Source organism: Triturus cristatus, chromosome 11 (genome assembly GCF_964204655.1).
Source record: "Triturus cristatus chromosome 11, aTriCri1.1, whole genome shotgun sequence".
Taxonomy (NCBI): Eukaryota; Metazoa; Chordata; class Amphibia; order Caudata; family Salamandridae; genus Triturus; species Triturus cristatus.
Window position 1 is genome coordinate 1,030,475,886 of NC_140594.1, and position 23,592 is coordinate 1,030,499,477.

General features: G+C 40.0%; 1 protein-coding gene across 7 annotated transcripts in view; it reads left to right on the top strand.

The window, feature by feature from the left end:
* SPTSSB (serine palmitoyltransferase small subunit B) overlaps nucleotides 1-19,125 on the top strand; it is a 61,020-nt gene extending 41,895 nt beyond the window's left edge. For all 7 annotated transcript variants that reach the window (XM_085635221.1, XM_085635219.1, XM_085635217.1 and 4 more), the window contains one exon: nucleotides 17,308-19,125. In XM_085635221.1, coding sequence (XP_085491347.1) covers nucleotides 17,328-17,570 — 243 coding nt within the window. In that variant the 5' untranslated portion in view covers nucleotides 17,308-17,327 and the 3' untranslated portion in view covers nucleotides 17,571-19,125. The remainder of the gene's footprint in view (nucleotides 1-17,307) is intronic.
* The last annotated feature ends 4,467 nt before the right edge of the window (nucleotides 19,126-23,592 follow it).

Sequence of the window (23,592 nt, forward strand, 5' to 3'; positions counted from 1 at the left end):
AGGTGGCTCACTAATGGGCAGGGTCACTATACTACACATGTGGCGAAGAGATAGTACCCAAACTAGCGCTGAAGTGTAGCACACTTGTATGCTAAGGCAAACCAATATATTACAAATCATAGACTCCACTCACCATTGTCTTCACCCCTTGGAATGGAGGGTTACCAACTCCGAGGCAAGCTCAGAAGTGGTCAAAATGATACATAGTGGGATCACTACTGGGGTAGGGCAAAGATCACACCGCATTGGCTCAGACATTTATTTACTGTGAAATGCACAATCCAGAGTCCACTCATACCCTGCGTGTCATTATGGAATGGGGTGGCCATCTTAATAGGAGTAAAGAATCCAAATTACGTCATGAAATGAAAAAGCTAGAACACTAAACATGGTTTACATCCGAGGTGAAGTGGTTGCTGTATGAGTTTACAGTGTATGCACAAGTGAAATGAAAACACTAAGGGACTAGTTTGGATGTTGGTTGGAAAGCCTCTGACCCACATCTAAGGTATAAACTCCGACTGCCTTATTACAAAGACGGCAGTCTGAGTTAAAACTGGCTGGTAAATCCGACTCCGTTCCGAAGGGCTCACGGAGCCCATTAGCTAGTCGGAAAGGCTTCATAATCCCTTCTGGACAGCGTTTCCACCTCAAAGATTATGATGGCACTTTTCCACAGACGTTCTATGTCAGTCTTTCCGACATAGAACTGCTGTTGAAAGTGTCTTTAGGGGCTCCTAGCAAGGCCCCCTTTCCTCCTGGCCTTCCAGTTGTGCCCCCCTCACATCCCTGCACCTTGTGGCAGGCACTGTAGTGCCTACCACAAGGTGCAGGGATGTGCAAAAACCTCTATTTTTCAGTAGGCGCTTGTGCTGCGGGCGGTTTTGATCAACCACACAAGCTCCCATTGAGAAAAAGAAGTTTGTGACCGCACCATGTGTACTTACATCGAAATTGAGGTGTTGAAACCGCTGACCTGAGGTCAGTTGGTTCCACACCCGTGGGGATGTCGGTCGGAGGCAACTCCGACCAACATCCAAATCAGGCCCTTAATACTCATTATATATTCAAATTCATAGAAATCCTTTATTTAGTTAACATTTGTTGCAAAAATGTCCTATCTAATGAAATATGATGAAGTCCCATAAAATAAAAACATAATTAATCAAATAATAAATAATAAAAACAAATTAATCACATTTGTTGCTATGCTTTTCTGTTCATGCAGCCTCACATTGGAACAGCCTTTTGGGATATCAGGAAGATTGATGACTATTCGAAGATTCCTATTAAGATCCGTGTTTTCTCATTTTTTTTGTTTTTCCTTCCGATAGACTTTTTCAATAATTGTGTTTCTGTTCAGCCCATGGATGTCTTTCAGTGAGTCAAAGGCAGTCTCTAAAAGCCAAGGATTTGTTGGATATTATTCTTGCTGTCTCAGCAGGCTTTTCGATCAGATTTACCATTTGGACCAACACCTAACTCATCTAAAATTATACCATAAAATTCTAATGGCAACGATTTTTGGACACACAGTTTGGATTTTAAAATGAGCGGGAACTTGAACCATGAACTTTGCCTCTGTACAGATTTTGACTATTGGTATTCTGGGCTGTATTGCCCCAGAAGAACCTCAAAGGATCAATGGTATACATCTTAGCACGCCTCGGATGGAGTATATATATACTTTTTTTGTTGTTTTTTTTTTTTGGTAGCTAATTTTTGAAGATTCTGCTAATCCAAGGTAATATACTTAGTTATTATTACAGTTTATTCATGTTTGCAGACGGTCTGCTCCTGGAATTCTCTCTGAATAGTGCATCAAATTAGGCATACACAAATACACGGACACAAACTATGTTCAAGCTTAAGGTCCGTGTCGGTCTGATCTCACTTTAAGGAATGCTCGGTAAACCCCAGTGCCATTCCATGTCTAAAAGACCAAAGGGAGTCCCTTCCTAAGAAATACTTGTGCTCCCGTATTTATGAAATCCTTGCCCTTCAGCCAAAATGCCTCCCCCTTCTGGTGAGGTTGAACATAGCCACTCTTCCAAGCAGCAGCATCTAAAAACAAACCTATCAACCAGCACAGATATTTGATAACAAAAAGAAATTGGGGCTGCCTATTTGAAATTGGCCTTCCCTCACACCCACAGGGCCCAGGAGCTCATTTTTCCTCCGTATAGGGCATCTTGGGAGATTTATCCCAGTCTGCTTACCCGAGGAGATGAAAAGCTCACTATAGACCAGGGGTTTCTTTATAATAATTATGTATGGGATGGGGCTGGCGCATATTGGTATTGGGCCACAACTCTCCACTCCATGGTCTCAGACAGACTTTCTGTACAACTGAGGCAAATAGGGGGGAATATATCCATAATCTAACCACCTGGGGGCAATAAGTTCCACTAGGCACCTGGGATATTTGGTTCGCTATTTTGTTATGTATGGGATAGAGATTGAACCGTCCTGGCATTGGGCTGTGATCATGGCCCAGTTCTCCCCTCCCCGCCCCCAGAAAAGCATGATTGGATTCTTCTGTCTGCCCTAGTGGGGCAAAAAGCCCCCTAGAACACGTGGGTTAAAAAAAAAAAAAGAATTTTAGAGCAGGGGCTGTTCCTTCCTAGTGCTGGGCTGCCCCCTCAACTTTCAGCTTAGACTGTTTTACTGATATGAACCCCCTCCCACCTTGGGAGAGGCAGAATATGTGGTTCACCACTTCTCTGCCAGCTACTATGTACACCCAAATAAATGCCAATCCATTTGTCACAGTAATGGTTGCTGTACTACCCACGCAGCCTATTCAACCCTGGGTGTTGCTGAAATCTAGAAACCCTGGGTGATCTAAGGGGGAATGGCTTGTATGCTTCTGAGCGCATTGTATAACCCAGAATGCACGGCTAACATCAAAATCATGCTTAAAAACATTTTATCCTCACTTGCCCTGGGGAGTCAATGGAGTACTTGGGCACAGGGTAGATTGGCAAACAGAAACCCTTCTAACCCTGAGCATTTCTAAAACCTAGAGACTTGGAAATGCAGGGTAGCATGGTTTACATAGATCTCAGCATCCTTTCTTACCCAGTATACTCTGCATATGTGCCTCAGCGCACAGAATTTTTTCTTTCCATAGCAGATGGCTGCAACATTTAGGCCTAGAGTCAACTGGCACCTAGAAAACCCCCACTAGTCTAGGGCATTTCTGAAAACGTGAGAAGCATAGGAAGCAACGGTGGTGTGGCGTGCATGGTTCCCAATGTTTTCCTTCCCAGACGGCCATGCAAATGTCAAAGTATGGGTTAAAAGTGCAGTTTTCCTTATATTTATGTGGCCAAAACCTGAGGCACTTCCAGCCAATACCACAAATCTCACCAACCAGCATTATTCCCTCCCTCCCCCCCCCCCCCCCCCCACCCGACCCCAAAATGCTCCCTCACGTGTGGCTGGGCCTAATGTACTTGATAGGAATGGAACAAACCTATAAACCTGTGAAAACCACTTAAACGTTGCACAGTCCAGGTTTTGTACTGTTCCTGTCCAAACGATAGGCTGGGAAAAGTGTGGCAATGAAGGAAAGAAGCACTTTTGCTGTTGGCAGCAAGTTAAGAAATTTTCTGTCCAATAAATTAAGAAATCTGATTATTTTGCATATACTTTGATGTTTATAGATATTCTAGGTAACCCAAAAGTGCTGCGGTTTATGCATGCCACACCATCCTGGATGTCAACATTTGAAAGATGTCTGTGACTGGTAAATTTCCCTGAGTGTTGGCCAACCCAGGGCCCAATACTACAGCCGTCCCCCATGGATAGTGGAAGAAAACTAGCGATGTAGGCACAGTGATGTTTGGAGGGAATTATGGATAGGAAAACCTATTTGGTTCAAGGCAGGCCACACCACTATGGATTACCACAGGTCTTGATTTTTTCAGAAAAACCTAGGTTTGGTAAGTTTCCCCCCCACCACACCCCCGACTCAAATATTGCAGCCATCTCCCATGGGCACAGTAATTTGATTGACTTTAGACCGATTTTACATTTTTAAGGTATTCTGGATAAGAAAACGAAGAGGGATAGACTCAAGTCACACCACCCAGGACTACCCACATACCACATCCAAATACCCACATCCTCAGAAATATTGCAATGCAAAGAAAATAACATGATGTGTCCATGTAGCATTTTGGAGTCTTTCCTGTCCTAGACGGTAAGCCCACCTGCACCAGTGGGGTATATTTTGATCAAGACACATGTCGGAAATGCTGTGTGGTAGGAACGTATTGAATACTAAAATATTCCCGAAAGTTCCAACATAGAAATATATGGAAATTCAGTGATTTCAGACAAACTTTGAAGTTTGCAGGGTATTTTGAATAAGAAAGATGGGATCCGCACAAGCCACACCACCAGGGACTCCATTGGGTGTCTAGTTTTCAAACATGTCTATGGTTTGTAGGTTATCCTGGGTGCCTGCCAACCTAATGCCTAAATACTACAACTACAGCATCCCAAAAATAAATGTAAGTAAAATAAAAAATCTCAATATTACCTTGGTGTGCTGTAGGGCCTTCCTGTCCTGTGCAGCAAGCGTAACCGCACATGTGGGGTATTGTTTTTATCGGGGAAAGTGTTGGCATGCAGAATACTAGAACTTTTTACAGTAACTACATTTTTGTACTCTTAATATAAATCTGTATGAAAATGTCTCATTAGGTCACGCATTCAAGACCTCTTGTATATACTTTAATATATACTTATTATATATTTACATGTTTATGTACTATGTGGGCTCTGGAGATCAGCCCTAGGACTTGTCTGTACCAGCTGAGGGACTTTTTTTTCTGTTCAACTGCCTCTATTTAACCGTCTTGATAGAAAACGACCAGCAGAGGTCAGTAAAATACCATAATCACTTTAGCATTCTCTAGATTTCAGTCCATAGCAATTGTCTTCCACGAGCACCCGTAGACAATAATTTTTCCAGATCTTGTATTTTAGTGACCTAAGGCCCTGATTTTATATAAAAAACGGATCTTTGGACTATACCACTTTCTGCTGAAAGGCAATATTTCTCTCCATGTGTTCCCATACCTGGCGTATCGCGCAGTTTCGTGCTTACTTTCCCTCCATGTTAAAGAACAGTAGATGTTTCAGCACCCAGGCTAATGTACTGCATAGCTAAATACATAAATTAAAGGTCACAAAGGCAAGACCAATTGCATTGCAAATTCTTGTTTTTTCAAAGGCCTTGGGAACCTTATGCTATAATGGGTACATCCCAATTCATTGGGGCACAAATATCCCTTTCCTAAACTGATACCTCGGCACATTTAAAAATGGCTGAACTTTCCATTATACGATTTTTCATTCATTTGATTTTACTTTCTAACTTGATGCGTGGTCAAAACGCAATGAAAAAAATTATCATAAGCTGCAGCTCAGTTCCTAGCTCTGGTTATCGTTTGTTTTTTGAACATCTGATAAACATTATAGGTCCCTGGGACTGGACAAGTCCAACAGATATAAAAGTACATTAATTTTGGAGGTATGTCGTAAGGGCAAAAAATATAGATGATGACATAGTCTATTTTTTCCATCTTAAATTCATTATATTTTTTATTAAAATGATTTAGGAAACCATGAGCAATCCACATCAATGACTACTCTAAGAATTCAGAAAGTTGTCTCTATTCCATATGTGTATAGCTTTCCATGTTCACCCATCAGTTTCACACATATGCCCCCATCCAAACTGCAGATAGGAATATATAATTCACCACTAAACTTAAACAAATTGAAAAAACTTAGGTGAAAAAATATTTCTTTTGACAACTCTCTCTGTTTCTGAAAGCTGCCTGTGAGGAAGGAAACCTAGCACAACACACATTTTCTTGATGTCACTTAAAATAAATAAAATGCACACTGTTGTGAACTTTATTCCCATTTGAAAATAATATGTTGGGCGATGGGGTAGGTAGACACAAAGTCGGCCTGGATTTCTTTTTAGTGGGGAAGAAAGTTAAGACTTATGTGGTACCTGCCTCTAATTCCAAAAAAGGGCTTGGTGCCCGGGATAAAACCCCTATCAGTGAAGTGTTTAAAGTAGGAAAGCTGAAGCATTTCTTTGTTTCACTAACAATAATCATGCTTTTGAGTGTAAAAGGGAGGTAATTGTCAAGGTTATATGTTACTGTAACTATGGTTACAGTTTTTTTTCATTCAGAAAATGTTTTAATAACTTATAATTTCATGTTTCATGGTTTGTCCAAAAAAGTGGTCGGCATAGCCACGTATGCCTGATTGCTCGCCATCTTTATTCATAATTTCTGTGGCATCTGGGCTCTGGTAACCCCACCATGGAGACCTCCTCTCGTAACACGTAGGGTCGGGATCACAAATAGGACCAGGCATGCTTAAAAAAAGTAGCCCACATTTGCGGATTGCATTTCCGCAAAACACTGCTTCGCAAAGTTTTATGAATGGGGGGGGGGGTTCTACAAAGGCATGTTTTCTTAACTTCACTTAGATAAAAAAAAAAAGCATGGGTTAGTGTTTACACTGGTGAACTACACTTGAAATCAATTGAGACCACTTCTGCTCAGGCCTCCTGCCCCGCTCAATCTCTATACATTAATGGGCTGGCCCAACTTGAGAAAGGGAGTGACCCCTCTGCCTGTTGGTAAAAAGGAGGGTAACAGAGGCCCACCTACCTCCAGAAAGTTCACTCGGGCAACCACTGGGCTGCTGACTTCTTCCGAACAGCACAGACACCGCCCAAATGGGCCCCCAGGCTGCCCAAAAAAGCAGCCCACAGCTGGAACTCGGATGCCGGCCCCTCGGCCATTGCCCAAGTGCCAGCCTTACCAATCGACCCTGGTAATGTAAGGAAGATCTTCAAAAGATGGTGGTTCTCGTGGTTGATTTATGTAAAGTCCATTCCTATCAATTTGACCAAATGATTAACCGTTCTTAAGTTATTCATGCCTTGGTATTTCCAGTGCAAGCACATAGTAGAAAGGGTACATGTCATGCATTAGGGGTAGGTGGACTTAAACTTACAAAACCAGATTCTGCCGCTGTGGAATGTAACCAAGCAATTGAGATTCCGACCATGGTGAACTGATACTTAGTCAAAATACCTTTTTGTTCTTGCTTGTAGGTCTGAATTGCAGTGCAAACAAACAATTGTCCTTGATAGGGCTATACCGGAAGCCATTTTACTTCTGTTTTTGAAAATGTGTCCTCAAAACGCAGTGCAAAGGCCAAATTCCTTATTATTACCCAAGTACAGCGAAACTGGCATAAGAAAAACATGAATACCGTTTCCTGCCTCACAGGTTCTGTATTACACCTCCTTCAACGTGGAACTATTCTCCTCATAGTCACATGGCTTCTTCAATGTGCTGTTGACTTACTGCACAGATTTAACTCCCTGCATCCTGGTTTTGGTTAATTATATTTTGTAAAAAAGCACACTCATGAAAAAATGTTGGGAGATAAAAAGAGGGTGAGAGAATGTGGCCTAACGGCTAGGGTGGTCAACCTCGGAGCTGGGGAACCGGGTTCGAGTCTCGGCAGGGACGCTCAACATTCTGTGATCCTGGGCAAATCACTTAATTTCCCTGTGCCTAGCAAAAATGAATGTGTCCATCTGTAACGTAACTGGTGCTCATGTAAAGCGCTCGGATACCTTCGGGTCTTTTTCGTGCTATATAAAAGTCCACACAAAAAAACTCAATATATATGCAGTTTCGCAGAGTGTAGTTTGCTAATTATAGAGTTGTGATCTTAATCAGGGTATTTTGCATTTTGGGCTGATGCTGCACAATGCATGTATACTGGAAGACTGTCTAAATAAAAAATAATGAAGCAGTGGTCTTAACTTTGATATGCTAGCCAGTTCTTTGAAGACCAAGTTTAGATTCGATTTTAAGGCAGCGGGTGGGGTGGTCTGTCAATTTGGACCCATTACTAGGAGAAAACTTCATTCAATAAAAAATGTAATATTCTGTCAAGCAAATTCATTTTATAAAGTAATATTTTGACTGCACCGGAAAATTATGATGGCCTCTATCAGTCTAGAGCTGCCCTGGCATCCCTGGTGCACAAGGCAGGGGCCCCTTCTGTCATGCAGTCTTGTATCTTTTCTCCTTCCTCTCTGTTCCCCTTGTGATTTTAAGAAACTGATGATTGTGTCTTTGCCAGATGCAATGGTGGAATAAGAGAAGCGAACCAGCAGACTGGTGACATAAGTGGTTGGCAGGTAGATTCTTGACTGAGCTCTCTTGTCCTTGAGAAGGACCCTGGCTGCTGTTGTAATATCGTCTACTTCATTAGTCCTTCCTTTGTTTGCATGAAGCTGTGTGAATGTTGCTTATTGAAAGAATGAAAAAGAGTCAAAAGTGGGCGGAACGTCTGCTGCAAATTTACAGGCTCTCTTTGACGCCACATGTGTTCTTCTCTTGACTGCGGTATTCTCAAACGTGTACAGGTGTCAACTTTCGCCCAGTTATTAACCACTTTACTTGCCCTTCACACACACACATGTGTTTCTAGCATTTTTGTTTAAGCTCAAAAAGATGCATTTGATGACCACAAATTTGATCTTCACTTTTAGGGCACAGACAAATAAGTTGTCAGCAGACAGTAATCAAGATCTTCTTTTTACACTTTCTGTAATGCCTCCACTCATGAGGGAGAGAGAGAAGTCTACAGAGACAAGCTTCTACTTTCTTGCCTGCCTGCAAACTCATGGACGTTTTTAAAGAGACCATTCTCCAGAGTATCAATATTTTTGTGGCTGTAATAAATTAAATTATTTGGTGTGGGCGACTACTCTTCTCACAATCCTCGAAGTCACTAAATTAACATGAGCTCAACCCTCTGCTAGCTGTGGCACAGAGCAGCCAAGCTTAACCTAGGGCAATGTGTAAAGTATTTATGCAGTATCAAAGCAGTAATAAAATCAAAATGCAAAAAAACAAAAAACGACCCAAACCAAATTAGAAATATAGAGTAAAATGTAATCAACAAAATGACAACCCTGGCCAGGGTGTTGTATTATATGTGTTGCAGAAATCACAGACATCCTCACAAGGTGGGATTCTGGTAGGAGCATTGAGGGCAACCACCTGGCTCATCATAGAATACTAGTGTAGTGAAGACTGACCCCGAGCCCTGACAAAATATCCGTAAGTTACTTTGGTAATGAAACCTGTTGGCCTTCCCTAAACTGAAGTGGTTTGCAACATTGTGTGTTTTTTAACCGGAGTAGGTCCTCGGCATCGATTAAAGTTGGCAGTATCGACAGTGGGTCACCTAATTTTTAAGCTTGGAAAAGCAGAAAAATTGTCTTTATTCTTTGCACTATGGGGTCATAGTAGGATAGCACATGATTAACGTGTGTGGTCCATTTGTTCTCGTATCACTAGATTTTCCTTGTTTCGCACTGTTTTCACATATTTCATTTTGGTCTTGAAAGATACGATGATGAAGACGTGAGCATACTGGCGAGTACCTACCAGCAGCTCCTTTGGTGGTGCTTACGTGAGGTACTTTCAAACCTTCAAACACATGTTCTTTTTCAATGGGCACTTGTAAAAAAGGGATCCAAGTAAGGGGGCGGGGTAGACACACTTCTTTTAAAATGGGACACCAAGCCATATTTCGAGTAGCATTTTTAAAGCTATTCCATTAGTATAGTAGCCAAGTATGGTGTTTGTGGTTTTTTCAAACTAGCAGTCCAGTATCAGAGCAGGTCTTTGTTGATGTATTGTGTTTTGAGTGGAGGGCGACCTGCTTTGTAAATCCCTCCATTGCTCCTCATTGTACACAGGTTCCTGGTGCCAAACCTACCAACTTTGGGCAGTTTCAAGGTGACAAAAGTATGTGGCCATACTAAACTTGGGCTCTGAGTGCTTGAAGTGTGGGTTGGGATTGCACTATGATAATTCTAGTATCCTCCCACAGCTAACACTAAAATCTAGTTTAAGGCCACTGCACCCACAATAAGCTCGGAGACTGAAGTCCTTCAGCAACCAGACAGTGGAGCCACAGGAATTGTCTTGGCATTCTGGCCCTCTCATGGATGTACTCTGAACACTTGTCCAAGAACACATTGTGCATGATGAAGGTAACAAAGTCTAACCTAAAGTTCATGAGGGCCACTGCATTGTGGATTGTCTTTGAGACTTAGTTGATGCCATCTTCTTCTTTTAGTTGAGGGTCTACATTGCTGCTTAATATTATAGATGTTGAAGCTTGTCCTGCTTCCTGACTAGGCCAAGTAGAGTAGGTTCAATCAACCAATCTGTGCCATAACTACTGATGTAGCTAGTTTCATTCAATATTCTTTTTGTAGTTCTAGTATATTGAAGTGCAGGGATATATCCACATTGGTTCCTTTATGACTGCAGTTATTTGTGAGTGTTGGGGAGCTGAATGATAAAATATTGCTATGTTTGCTCAAATTTTTGGTTAGGCCGCACCCAAGACTGATAACTATGTAAATGCCACCATGTTGCATTTTTCCCCGCTTGGGATTAACATTTTTGTTTTGGCACTATTGAGACATTCAAAACAAAATGCCTCACTCTGTAATGGACGTGATTTGAACACACGGTTCTGGAATTGTACTTGGGTTTTAAAGAGCTTAAATTGATAAAATGATGATATCTATATTAATGGATCTGAATTTGTCTTTCTTACTTCAAGTCAGTGAGTTGTCAATGTTTAGAGGAAATACCTTAAGAGAGATGACATACTAAAAATACTTCATGTTTCTTTTCACAAAATGAGCTTATGCAAATTGGAAGAATAAACATTTTAAATTGCCCCATTAATCCTTTACATAAAAGCTATAGTCCACTGGGTCGTAAAACGATGGCCAAGGTTGAGGAGGAATCAAACTGCCTGGCCTTTTTTAAATTGGAAAATGAGGTGATTTTTTTGCGATTGCCTATTGCTGTTTCAATCACTATAATGAGCTTGAATTTCAATTGGTTGTTGTGGAGTCATCTACTTTTTTCTACAATTTTTAGGAGTTGTACTGTGACTTCTGATTTGACGATTTTGCTACGGTAGGGAAGAGTCCTAATTGGCCAGTTCTTGTCTAGGATTTCAGGGTCATTTTTTTTTTTTTTTTAAAGAATTTGAGGCTCCTTCAGGCATTTTTGATTACGTCTCATGTAAAGGGGTGGGGTGTACTGATGACTGGGGTAAGTGTTTGCACACATTTATGGTTGAGTGCCAGAATGTAAAGTTACAAGATGCTTGGCATGGCGTGATAAAATTTTTTAAGGCTATATTGTTTCTGCCAAATTTCCACTCACCTCCTGGTTAGCAGTGGGTTGAAGGATGGCAGGCAGAGTGAATGCTAGTTATTTTCTCTCAAATTTTAGATTCACTGGAAAGAGGGCTTCTGTGTTACGTAGCCAGATCTAGGGTGCTTTTCAAGGCTTGGGTGATGGTTAGCACGTTGAAGATAATAAGCACCACCCCTAATTAACTCGTAACACATTTTTGGATTTGGCATAGTATGCTCCTTTTGTCCAAGTCACAGCATTATAATATCTTCTACTGTGTGTGTTGCTTCAAACTCTTACTGAGGCTTGGTCATGTTAATTCCATGTTTCCTTCCTTTCAATTTGTGTTACTAAGCTCATTGTCGTCCTGTTTGTGAGACACCCTGTGCCATTGTCATACACTTTTTTTTTTTTTTCTTGGTGGTTCAAAATTTGAATAGATTATATTATCAGAGTGCTACTACAGCATATTATGCACCATTGGTGTCCGTGACCTATTTGTGCTAGTTACACCCCTTTGGAGAATATTGCATATGATATAGCAGTAGGTTTCATTAATTTTTTTTGCATTTCCCAACCCCTTTAACTGCAAATGTGGTTCATTGCAAGGGCCAAAGGTGTGTCGTGTTTTTCTTTTAAAAGAGAAACCTTGAATGCTTTGACCAAATTTAAGGTCTCATGTGCAAATACCTTTTTGCTATAACGCCCCCTGGAGTTCACAAAATCACTGGGTTTGCAAATGAAAACAGTAGTTCCTTCATGCACAAAGCCCTTTTCAGATTAGGAAAATTATTTAAAGACTTTTAAAAGGGCTTTTACAACCTTATCTGAGTCCCATATGGGAAACTGTGTGAAAGGATCGCCGCCCTCCTATTTATGAGTCCAAGAGAAATGTTTAAATGGTTTGTGGTCCCAATTGCAGTTACAAAAAATGTATGTGATACCAACACCTCAACGAGGGTGGTATCAGATTTGCAAAGATAGAGGGGGTCCCCTTTGGCCCCTTCCCTTTTGTGAATCTCAGAAAAGTTTAAGAGCGTTATAGCAGTGGGAGTTGGAAATGCAGTCCAGTTTCTTTTAAGGAAAACAGGCAGCAATTTTTTGTATGGGGTAGCAATTATCTACATGCCTAATGAATATTCATGAGTTAGTTTGCACTGAGCCCCACCTCCCAACCCCTCAATTTAATATTTTGTGAAAGAACTTATTTGCATATAGGTTGGTTTACAAAATCAGAATTGATTAACAAAACAAAAAAAGACTCAATTTTCAACCCCTTTTTAATCTATTTTTAGTACATGCATCCCTTGGAGCTTTGTTGTGTGTGTGAAGATTAAGTTCAGAGTGCCTCAGCCATGTTAATGGATGCCTTGATCAGTTTGTTGAAGCTCAAGGCTTCCATATTCTCCCCTGACCACCAGGCGTTTCATTTTTATTGATGCTCACCATGTGACTTCCCTCATTCAGTTAAGTTTTCTGAGCCAGTGTTTTTAGATGAAATGCCTGCTGAAGGATCCTGTTCAGAAATAAGTTGTTGTAATCTTATATTCTGTAGTTGGCTTTCATCAACTGTCCATCTTGCAACTATACACTTGAAGGATTTGTGTTATGTAATCTTAATCTTAGTACATGATATTCCTTTGTGCATGTTACAGCAATAGTATGTATTCTTTATCACTCAGCACCTTTACCTCGCAGTCTTTATCACACAGGTAAGTAGCATGCAGACCATTTTAGGTACCTGACATATAGGTTTCAGGGATGGGCGTAGATAATGGGTGGCAGTTTTTTATTTTATCTTTCATGCATGGATAAGGGATAGTAAGGGATTGAGGTTCTAGGGTAAGTAAGGGTGTTTTAGGGTTCAAGGTTTGGTAAGGGGTAGTAAGGTGTTTTAAGGATTCAGGGATGGATACGAGTGAGTGGTAGTAAACAGTTTTAGGATTCAGGGATGGCTATGTGGAAGGGGTAGTAAGAGGATTTTAGGGTTCACAGGATGAGAGTGCTAAGGGGAAGAAAGGGGTTTATAAAAGAAGGTTGGGTGTGTTACTACCCAAACAGAAAATGCTAACATTTTTGTAATATTTTATATTTAATACATATAAACGTGTGTGTGCGTGTGTGTGTGTGTGTGTGTGTGTGTGTGTGTGTGTGTGTGTGTGTGTGTGTATATATATTCACTACGATGCCCAATGTGTGGTAAAGCCCCACGATGTAATAGAACGCATTGAATAGTCCACATATGGTAAAGGAGTGCTAATGACATATTCACCCTTACCCCTCCTTCTTTCCCAGTCATTCTTTTTCTAAATTCTTCTTTTTTCCCATGAGAGAAACTCATGCGTAATAGAAATTGATTAGTCTGTAAACCACATTTCCATAAGACCAATAATATTATTTGGGTCATCCTGATTAAGTATGGGTGGAAAGTGATTTATTTGACAATGAATTAGTGTTGATTAAACAATTTTTAATGTGCAAATATTTAGACCTGCAGCCTTAGGCAAACCTTTTACCTTCTGTTCTCCTGTTTGCTGAAATGTATTTTTGTTTTCTTTAGGACTATGTGCACTTAACCACTGCTTTCCAGTGCTAAAGTGCTTTTGTTCACTCTTCTAAACAGGGTAATATTGACTTGCACCCAATCAGCACATTTAATTTCATTACAAGTCCCTAGTGAAGTGGTGCTACATGTGCCCAGGTCCTGTAAATTAAATGCTACTAGTGGGTCTGCATCTCCTAGTATGCCAACCACTTTTGTATCCCTTCAAACATGTATTGGGCCTGCCATTGCAGCCTGTCTGCAGTTTGAAGCTGCCCATTCTACTTTGCAAAATAACCCTTTTGCTAAGCCTAATACATCTTCTTTATTACCTATTATACCCCCTAAGGTAGGCCCTAAACAACCCATAGAGCAAGGTGTTTTGCGTTTGAATTGTGCAACATGAACTTTTAAGTTGTACATGTCCTGGTAGCGAAAAACTCTCACTTCTGCAAGACCTACCTCTCCCATAGGATAACATTGTGTTACCTTTTTACATTCAATAAGTGATAACTTTTGTTTGGGAACTTGTAGAAATGTCATGTTTGGTCTCAAAGGAATTGTAATTAAACATTATTTTAATGGTAAATTCAGAATTTAAGGCACAATTCTGAATCTTCACGTTTAGAAAGTAGGTGTTTTCTTGTCCTGACCATTTGCTTCCTGTATCCTGGGGTCACATGACAAGGTGTAGTTTGCATTTGGCCTTTGTATATTCCTCTCTAATAGTGAGACAAAGGGGCACTTAAGGATAGAAAGAACAGAGCTGTTCCATGCACCACCTAGTGGCTGCCCATCACACGCCAAAAGAACTTGACAACATTCTTTTGCCACCCTTGACCTCAGAACCCTTAGGTTCTGGAAACTTTCTACCATCAGGTTTCCAGAACCAGGTGGTAGAAAGGCCTAGCAGCTTCTCCTACTTCAAAGGCTGGCAGCAAGTATAAATATTGGACCCTCAGACCAACTCTTGAGTTCACTCCTGAACCTGCGGGACCCTCCTCTATTTAAGAGGAATACCCTGCTGCTTGAAGCCCGCCTTGTACCCTTAGAGGCCTGCCTTACTGATTGAACCCAGGACTACAAAAGTGCAGCCAGGGGCTTGTTGACTGGTGTAAGAAATTGGGTTGTTGGTTGACTGGGACAGGAGCTCTGGTCAAGCCTCAACAACCATCCTTGTCAGGGTAGGACACAAGCAAACCCCGAATTAACCTGTGCCAATCCCTTGGTAGCTTGGCACAGAGCAGTCAGGCTTAACTTGGAGGAAATGTGTGAAGTATTTGTGCAGCTCTTAAAACAGTAATACAGTGAAAACACCCCTCCAAAAGGCGTCCACAAAGAAAAATAGATCAGAGTTTAATACATAGAACCAGCCAAAATGATACAAATCCTAGTAGTAGAACCGGAGATATTGGTTTTTAAAGTTTTTAGGTAAAAATAGTGCCAAGAGACATTAATCCCCAATTGGATATCTGATTGCGTCTGACCAGGCGAAAGTCACACATTTAGGTGGACCACAATGGAGTGCAAGCTGGCTACAGCGACCCGGTTAGGCCCGCTGAACCGAGTACTTTAAATCCTGGGTTGCGGAGCGTTGTGGTGATTCTCCTCGAAGATGCGTCTCGCAGCCTAGGTGGTGTATCAGTTCTGAGATGTGGCAAGACTGCAGTGCGAAGTCCTGTTGCGTCGACATGGAGGGTCCCATCGACGGGTATTGCAATGCGAATTTCAGTGTCGGGGTTGCAGCTCACAGTTGGGCAATGCATTAGTGCCGAAGACCTGCGTAACTGCAATGCAGAGTCCCGCTCATCAGCGACAAATGCAAGGCTGGGGAGGAGTTACGCAGTGGTGGTTCTGAAGGCGATGCATGGGCGATGTGAGTATTTGCAACGGGTCCAATCCATGCAGCAGCATAGGTGCGTCCGTTCTGCTCGGGTTGTGTCGCACAGCAGAGGCAATATGTAATTTCTCCTAGATCCGCAAAGAACATTAAGCTCACTTCAAGACTCTGCCATCTGTGCTGAGACCCTGCAAACTGTTGCCACCTCAGTCCCAGAGTCCAGGCGCAGGTGCAAGGTTGCTTTAAGCCTTCATCCAAAAGCTTCGTCCCACTGGAGGTTTTCAACTTCAAAAAAGGTGACACAGTTAGATTGCAGAAATCTTCACCATAACTTTGTCCAGAGGCTTCCCAACGACGACACCTCCTCCTCTGACACTACCGGCTGTCTTGCCCCATTGAACATTACCTTCTCAGATATTTTTCCTCAGAAATTCTTATAATTCTGAAGGTAAGCTGAGACTGGGCCCAATCCTCCTTGTGTATCTGAATCCTGCTCCATCACGGTCTGCTTTAACTTTCGACTTTTACCCAGTCTTGCACAATAGGTGCCAGTGGTTGGCACTTTGTCCTTTTGGGACCTAGGTTTTACTGAAAACCTTTTAAAATCCATAACTCCAGTTCTACTGATGGAAGATTTATTTTTGCTTTGGTCTTGAATTATTTATCACATTGTACTCTATTTTTCGAAATTGGTGAGGGATCTTTTTTGTGTTGCGTTTAAACCATATTGCTGTTTGTATACTGTATAAATACTTACTATAGTTTACTTTAAGCCTTACTACTTTTGTGCCAAGTTAGCAAGCGTTAAGCACAGGTTAATTTAGTGACTATTGTGTTTTACCCTGGCAAGGATTGTAGTTGTTGCTTGAGAATGGTTTTCAGTATAAATTAAATATTATATATGGACTGCACAATCTGTTGGAATATTTTCTGTTATAATTAAATATCCTTAATCTACTATTTGATATCTACATTTATTGCTGTTTATTATTGTAGTTGGTTGTACATGTGGCGGTTCTATGGGTTGGAAACTTGCACCTGTATTTCAATGTTATCTGTTTGAATGCTTTGCCCGGTACAGCATATATTGGAAAGTGCTACCCTTGGAATTTCAAAGTGGCTCCAGATAGGAGGGAAATTTCTATAATGAAAACTGAGGCTTCTTCCATTTTGAGCATATTACCCCAGTTGTAGTTAGTCATCGTACTTAAAGCTCTGTAAAGCTGTGAACCCTGGTGTATATTCAGTCCAGCTTTAGGAATGTGTAATATTATGATGGTACCAGTTCCTGTTTGCACATTTATGGAAAACACCACAGAATCCTGGTTGGAAAGACTTTTCAAAGCAGTGTCCGGATGTTAAACTCCCTCTTGCTTTTGATTCAAATCTTATTGCTTTGATGTCAAAATTTCATGGAGGCTCTTTTGCAAATGCAGTAGCACATCCTTCATTCACCAGGGATGTTTGCTGCTTTCATGATAGTATGTGTTTTTGTATGGGAAAGGGGATTTTAAAATTAATTGGTAGTTAATTTCAATTACCATTTATCTATTTTTGGTCACTTGTACTGAGTATGTCATAAAAGCCAATTTTAATTGTAATGTTTGTGTTTTGGCATTTAGAATCGTCCCTCTTGCGCAAAATGGATGTGAAGCACATGAAAGAATACCTGTCCTGGCTGTACTACCAGTACCTACTGATTACATGCAGCTATGTCTTGGAGCCGTGGGAACAAAACATTTTCAACACTGTGTTGTTGACGGTCATCGCCATGGTTATATACACATCTTATGTCTTCATTCCCATCCATGTCCGGCTTGCTTTGGAGTTCTTTTCAAGCATATGTGGAGGCCAGCATGAAAGTACTGTTGCTCTCATAAACTGAGCCATGGCTACTCACACTAAGATTGCTCTCCGGTGAAATATTGTTGAGCACGCCTGACCTACTTGCACTGCTTGGAAAATGGTTTTCTCCTGCTTTTTCCCTTTTGTAGCTGGATGATTGACAATTTTTCAAATATGCATGGACAGCAGACTCTACAGTCGCAAAGTAACCTGTTTGCATTTGGTACTGACAATGGGACTTATGCTTCTTGAATGCACTGAAAACACAATTAATGTAGTTGCAAGTTCCTCTGTTGGGCAATGTGCATGTACACTTGCATAGTATTCCGTCAAGGAGTTTTTTTAGTATCAACTGGGAATTCATATTTGTCAGACTTGCCTTTTGTTTTAAAGCTTTTTGAGCCTGACTGGTTCACTGCATTTAATTGAATTGCTTGGTATCAGAAAGGACAATGTCAGCGAAACCAGCTTTTCCTCTACAAAACATACCAGTTTATTACTACACATCTTTGTGTTGTGAAAATAATTTGGAAATTGAATTCTTGCCTCTGACAGTTCCCTGCTGTTCACCTAATAGTTCAGAATTATCTTTCACTGAGTTCATAACTGTAACTATGCAAAGTAAAACAAAAAATGTTACCCGAGCCTGCTAAATATAGTGGTTATGATGGTTCTGGTGTTAATTAAAAAAACATAGGTGAAGTAGATGACACCAATTCTGGAGACCACGGGGAGAATTAACAAGATGAGTTTTTAATTGGTAAGTACTAGTACAGGCAGACCTGATAGAGGACCGTATCTCCCATGTAAAATTGTATTCATGATCTGTACATAATGCGATGACCATAACCAGATTAAGCACAATCTGCACAGAGTATATTGAAGCACAATGTTACACAAGTGCTTGCAGTACTCTGCCAGTCTTTTATACCTTTGTTGTCTTGGGCACAGTGTTAAAGTACTGTTATAAAGTTCAATTGCTGGCCCATTTTCTAGAGATTTTTAAAAGGTACCTTTTTCCAGAACACACATGCCATTGTTTACTTTTCTACCAAATAAAAACATCCAGTCGATTTAGATCTACTGTTATCAAGGTATATTGAAATCGGGTATTAGCAGCCAATTTGTTTGGACTGCGCGTGAAGTCATTAAAATAAATGTTATTTTTTTATTGAAAATATGGATTAATAATTGTTAAATGTGTTGTGGTGGAAACTTTGAAATGGCTTAGTTTGTATAGCAGGGATATTTATTAAAATGCCATTGGAAAAGTCCATAACTTTTATTGTAATGCTAAATCAAATGTGAATGTCAAATAGTAAAGCTTGTACTATGTTCTCTTTTAGTAGACTGGATGTTAGTGCAAATGCATCATATTATATTGTGCGGGCCTTTACTTAATTACTTGTTATCTATACGCAAAATAAAATATGTTCGGGGGACTTACAAATAATATTGTAAAGTTCCCATTGTTTCTGTGAAAACGAAGTTGATCTTGGGAGAAAAAAGTATGAACAGGATCTAAATGTAGATCTACATGCATGCAGTTTTACTGAAACAAATAAAGTATATATCAGTTGTTTACCAAGTAAAAATGTCATTTTATTACAGTAGTTCATGACAGAACATCAACATGTCGCTATGTAGATCAATTAGATGGCAGAAGTATCACACATTGTATATATATATTCCCCATCCACAGGTACCACCTGTGGCATGCTTCATCATTGAATTCTCACCCAGACACTGAACATGAATGGGTGGGCTTGACAAGTTTGTAAGTGGAGCTCCTTGAGTGGTAGCAGTGAGTGAAGGCAGGGTTGAGTGAGTGTGTTAAAATAGCCTTTAAATCCTTTGTAACAAATTTATTATTCTGGGATCTAGGGCCAGGTTAAAATAGATCAGTGTGATGCTTTTAGGTATTATTGTTCCCAGGCATCTGATAAGTCGACATGTTTCAGCCTTTATATAGCCTGTGAAGGGTCAGTAGGCTTTCCTCAGGACCTCATTTTTACCCTGCCTTTTGCGATTGCTAATTTTCTGTGCAACTAAATAGTAAAAAACATGCACACAACCATACAGATCATATTTATAGGACCTTTTCCTTGTATGGTTGAAAATGACTTGTTTTTTCAACAGACATCACAGGGGTACCAGTCGAGGACGGACTCTGTAGAAACACATTAATCAAAAGTACGCACTTGCTTGCGCTCTGAGTGTTTGCCCCTGTCCCTGCATGTGTATAAATTATCACAAATTGTTACATTGTTCATTTTCAAATTAGTTAAAAAAATATATTTACCAGTTACGTAACTTTCTAAAATATATTGCAGCTTTGTCTTTATCTCCTTTCAGAACTAGTCGCTGCTGTTGTTGGATGCTGAAAAAGTACTTTCTCAAAAGAAACTTACAGATCAATTTCTGTTAGGTGCTAGAAAAAGATTATTGTGCCTCCAACTTAGACTTCATGATTTAAAATTTTTAAAGCAAAACCTTCACTTACTTTGAATGAAAAATCACCATTCAGCAGATACCCAACCATCATCAATTTGGGTCTGCTGAAGGAAAAGAGATTTGGAGTATTATAGAAATGTGGGTGCTTCAAAGTAGAGCCGCCACCCGCACATTTGTCAGTTGTGGGTATTCACAAACATTTTTGTTACTATCCATCCTGAAAACACAGGTGAAAGACCTTTTGAGGCAGGCAGGAGTAAATGCCGATCCTGCGGGGGTTACGTAAGGTGACAAACCCATTTTTTTTAATTGGGATGTATAGATCAGGGGTTTCTTCAGAGACATTTAAGTAGAGAAATTAAAATAAATGCAGATGTACATGCTATTGTCAAACCGATTGTTCTTCTAGTGTAACATCTGTGAGTGTCTTTTGGGAAGTAAGAGTACTCATAGAAGTCTTGCAATTTTCTCCCGAAGCGAAAGGGAAATTATTGCAGTAGATTTCTGGCTCTATACAAGTAAGTTGAGGGTAACATCGAGCTAGTTTATTTTTAAATGGCCAATTTTTTATGAATTATAATTCATTTTTGGTATACAATGCTAATATTTTATTTTCTGGGTTATTGATGTCTGGTTTTTTTCTGTTGTTTTTCATACTGTCTACCAGTGCTGGAGAAAGTTGTATAGATTGGCACCTATGATAATTACCCATGTTCAGAACCCATATGGCCCTATCTCATAACTAAGAAAAATAAATCAACATCGATAACCAAGAGAAATGTATTTCATACTGCTCAGTTACAATTTCTTATTTTTTTTTAAGCAATGCTTATATTTGCAAGTCCCTCAACTTACTTGTATAGAGCCAGAAATCTACTGCAATAATTTCCCTTTCGCTTCGGGAGAAAATTGCAAGACTTCTATGAGTACTCTTACTTCCCAAAAGACACTCACAGATGTTACACTAGAAGAACAATCGGTTTGACAATAGCATGTACATCTGCATTTATTGCTAATATTTTATTTTCTGGGTTATTGATGTCTGGTTTTTTTCTGTTGTTTTTCATACTGTCTACCAGTGCTGGAGAAAGTTGTATAGATTGGCACCTATGATAATTACCCATGTTCAGAACCCATATGGCCCTATCTCATAACTAAGAAAAATAAATCAACATCGATAACCAAGAGAAATGTATTTCATACTGCTCAGTTACAATTTCTTATTTTTTTTTAAGCAATGCTTATATTTGCAAGTCCAGTTTAAAGCAGGACGATAGAACCATGGGGTCATTTTTTTAATCTCCAAAATATTGTATGATCTGAAATGAATTGCCTATAAAGTTTTGTGATCTGTTCCGATGCATATTTATTATGAAAAGGATTCAGCTGTTAATGACTTAATGTATTTTAGGTGAAAGACAAAAGAAACCAGACCCCGAACTTCCCTTGTTACAATGGTGAACACTACATTCTAAATAGCATGATATATCCACATAAAAACAAATGGTAATTTACGTTTTTTTGTGTTAAACTAAAATTCGCTATTTTACATTTTTTGCACAAAGCCACTGATACATATATTGACCAAGTGGCCTACCAGAGCAGTTAACTTTTTCAATAAAGTTAGTTGGAATGTAGCTTTAGGGCACGATATAATGTAGTGAAATTTAGGTAGCATACCTGCTTCAGTAAAAAAAAGAAAACTGATGAAACTAAATGCCAATGCACTATCTTTGTGACAATATATTGCACTTGGCAAAAGGAAACCTACTTGAAAATTAAGGATACAGCGTTAGGCAGCATAAAAGAAAAATCGTATTTGTCTGAGGTCCAATGTGTAAGTGCTGGAACATTAATGAACACACCTACTTTGATACTTTGAGACAAATGACAGCCTTTTTACATTTTATAAAGATTCTAATTGCATCAATACACCTTCAACCCCAAACAGTTTGTTTTTATGTAACATATAGACACAGCACCTGTAGCGGTCATTGAACAGACAGGAGACATAGAGCTCAACTTGACTGCCGCATACGTTTTAAAGCATGCTTTTTCCTGTTTTCCAAGAATGTCTCTATTGGATTACAGTCAGTGACCCGACTACTCAATCGTCTCGGGTAGTAGCTAATCCCCCCCCCATCATAAAAATACAACCGGCTGTAACACAAAACACCAGGTGCTCTTAGTTTACTGTCTACCTGTGGAAACATGGATGTCAGTTGCTTCTCTTGGTGAAGATTGAGAATCCAATTGCATACACTGCCTCTTTTCACACTATATATATACATATATATAATCTACTGGTGGTCGCCAGTAGATAGTTATAGTCAGGACCGTGTTTCCATAGGAAATCCGCAACATTCTATTTGGAATAACTTTGGCGCCGGTTGACGAATCCTCGCGAAATTTTCAAAATAGGTGGGGCACTCCGCTCCGCTCCTACCCTGAAAGTCTCGGGGGGATTCGTCAAGCGGGGGCGAGAAAAAAGGGGGGTCCCAAAACACGTTTTTCCCATGCAATTTTCCATAGGGACCTTTAGTCCAAGGTACAGCCCGAACGGCTGAACAGAATTACTTGAAATTTGGCAGAGAGGTAGTCCTCAGCTCAGGGATGTGCCTTTTGCATATATGGTGTCAATCTGTTCAGTAGTTCCTGAGAAAATCAAAAGTAAAATCACATACATATCTGGGCGGAGCCTAACGAGACATCTCCTCGTGAGATCTGATTGGCTGTCAGTACTTCATCCACGAAGTGTTGGCAGCCATCTTGGGACCAATATACATGATAGCACCTCATTAAAAAGCATTGCAGTTAATAGGTTTTAAGACTTTAGTTACATTATAAATCATTTGTTGATGGTACCATACTCATTTTAGGAATTGTGGTGTGTTCTAAGGTGATTTTACCATGTGAAAAAGCCTTCTGCTGTGATATCATGAACCATGTTTGAGAGAGAACTATTTTCTCATGCTTTTCCCAGAGAGGTTTGGAAGGTGATCTATAAGCTAAACTGAGAGCATATTTTCTGTAAATTCACATTATCTTTCTCAGTCATGTAAGAATGAAGTCTGACATTCTCAGTAAAACATGTACATCCAACAAGGGCAGAGACTGTCAGTTGATTCCTTTGTGTTCTACTGCAGCGTCCCAGAGTGCTCTAAAGAACAACTAGAGCGCTAACAGTCTTACTTATGACAAAAGTATGGCACACCTGAAGCCATCTTGATTGGAATAAAGTGGTAACACTTAAAACATTTAATTTACAAAGGAACAAAATGAGGGGGTTCATTTTGCCATATAAATTATGATTAGTGCTGCAGAAAGAAAAACTAGGGCACATTTTGACTTCTGAAATCCTCTTTTATTTCATAAAAAAATTCTGACATGCAGACTGAAACATGCACTTTGAATACCAGCAGCAGACTTGCCTGGTGAGCAGTAGCCTTACTACAGTGATCTAATGAGCAACTAGAGTGCTAACATTAAGAATTTATGGAAAATGTGTGACACATCTGAATGTCTTCTTGATGGAATCAAAGTAAAAAACTGAAAGCTTTTCCTACTGAGGAGACTGTAGTAAATGAGGAAATTGGGAAACTTCATAA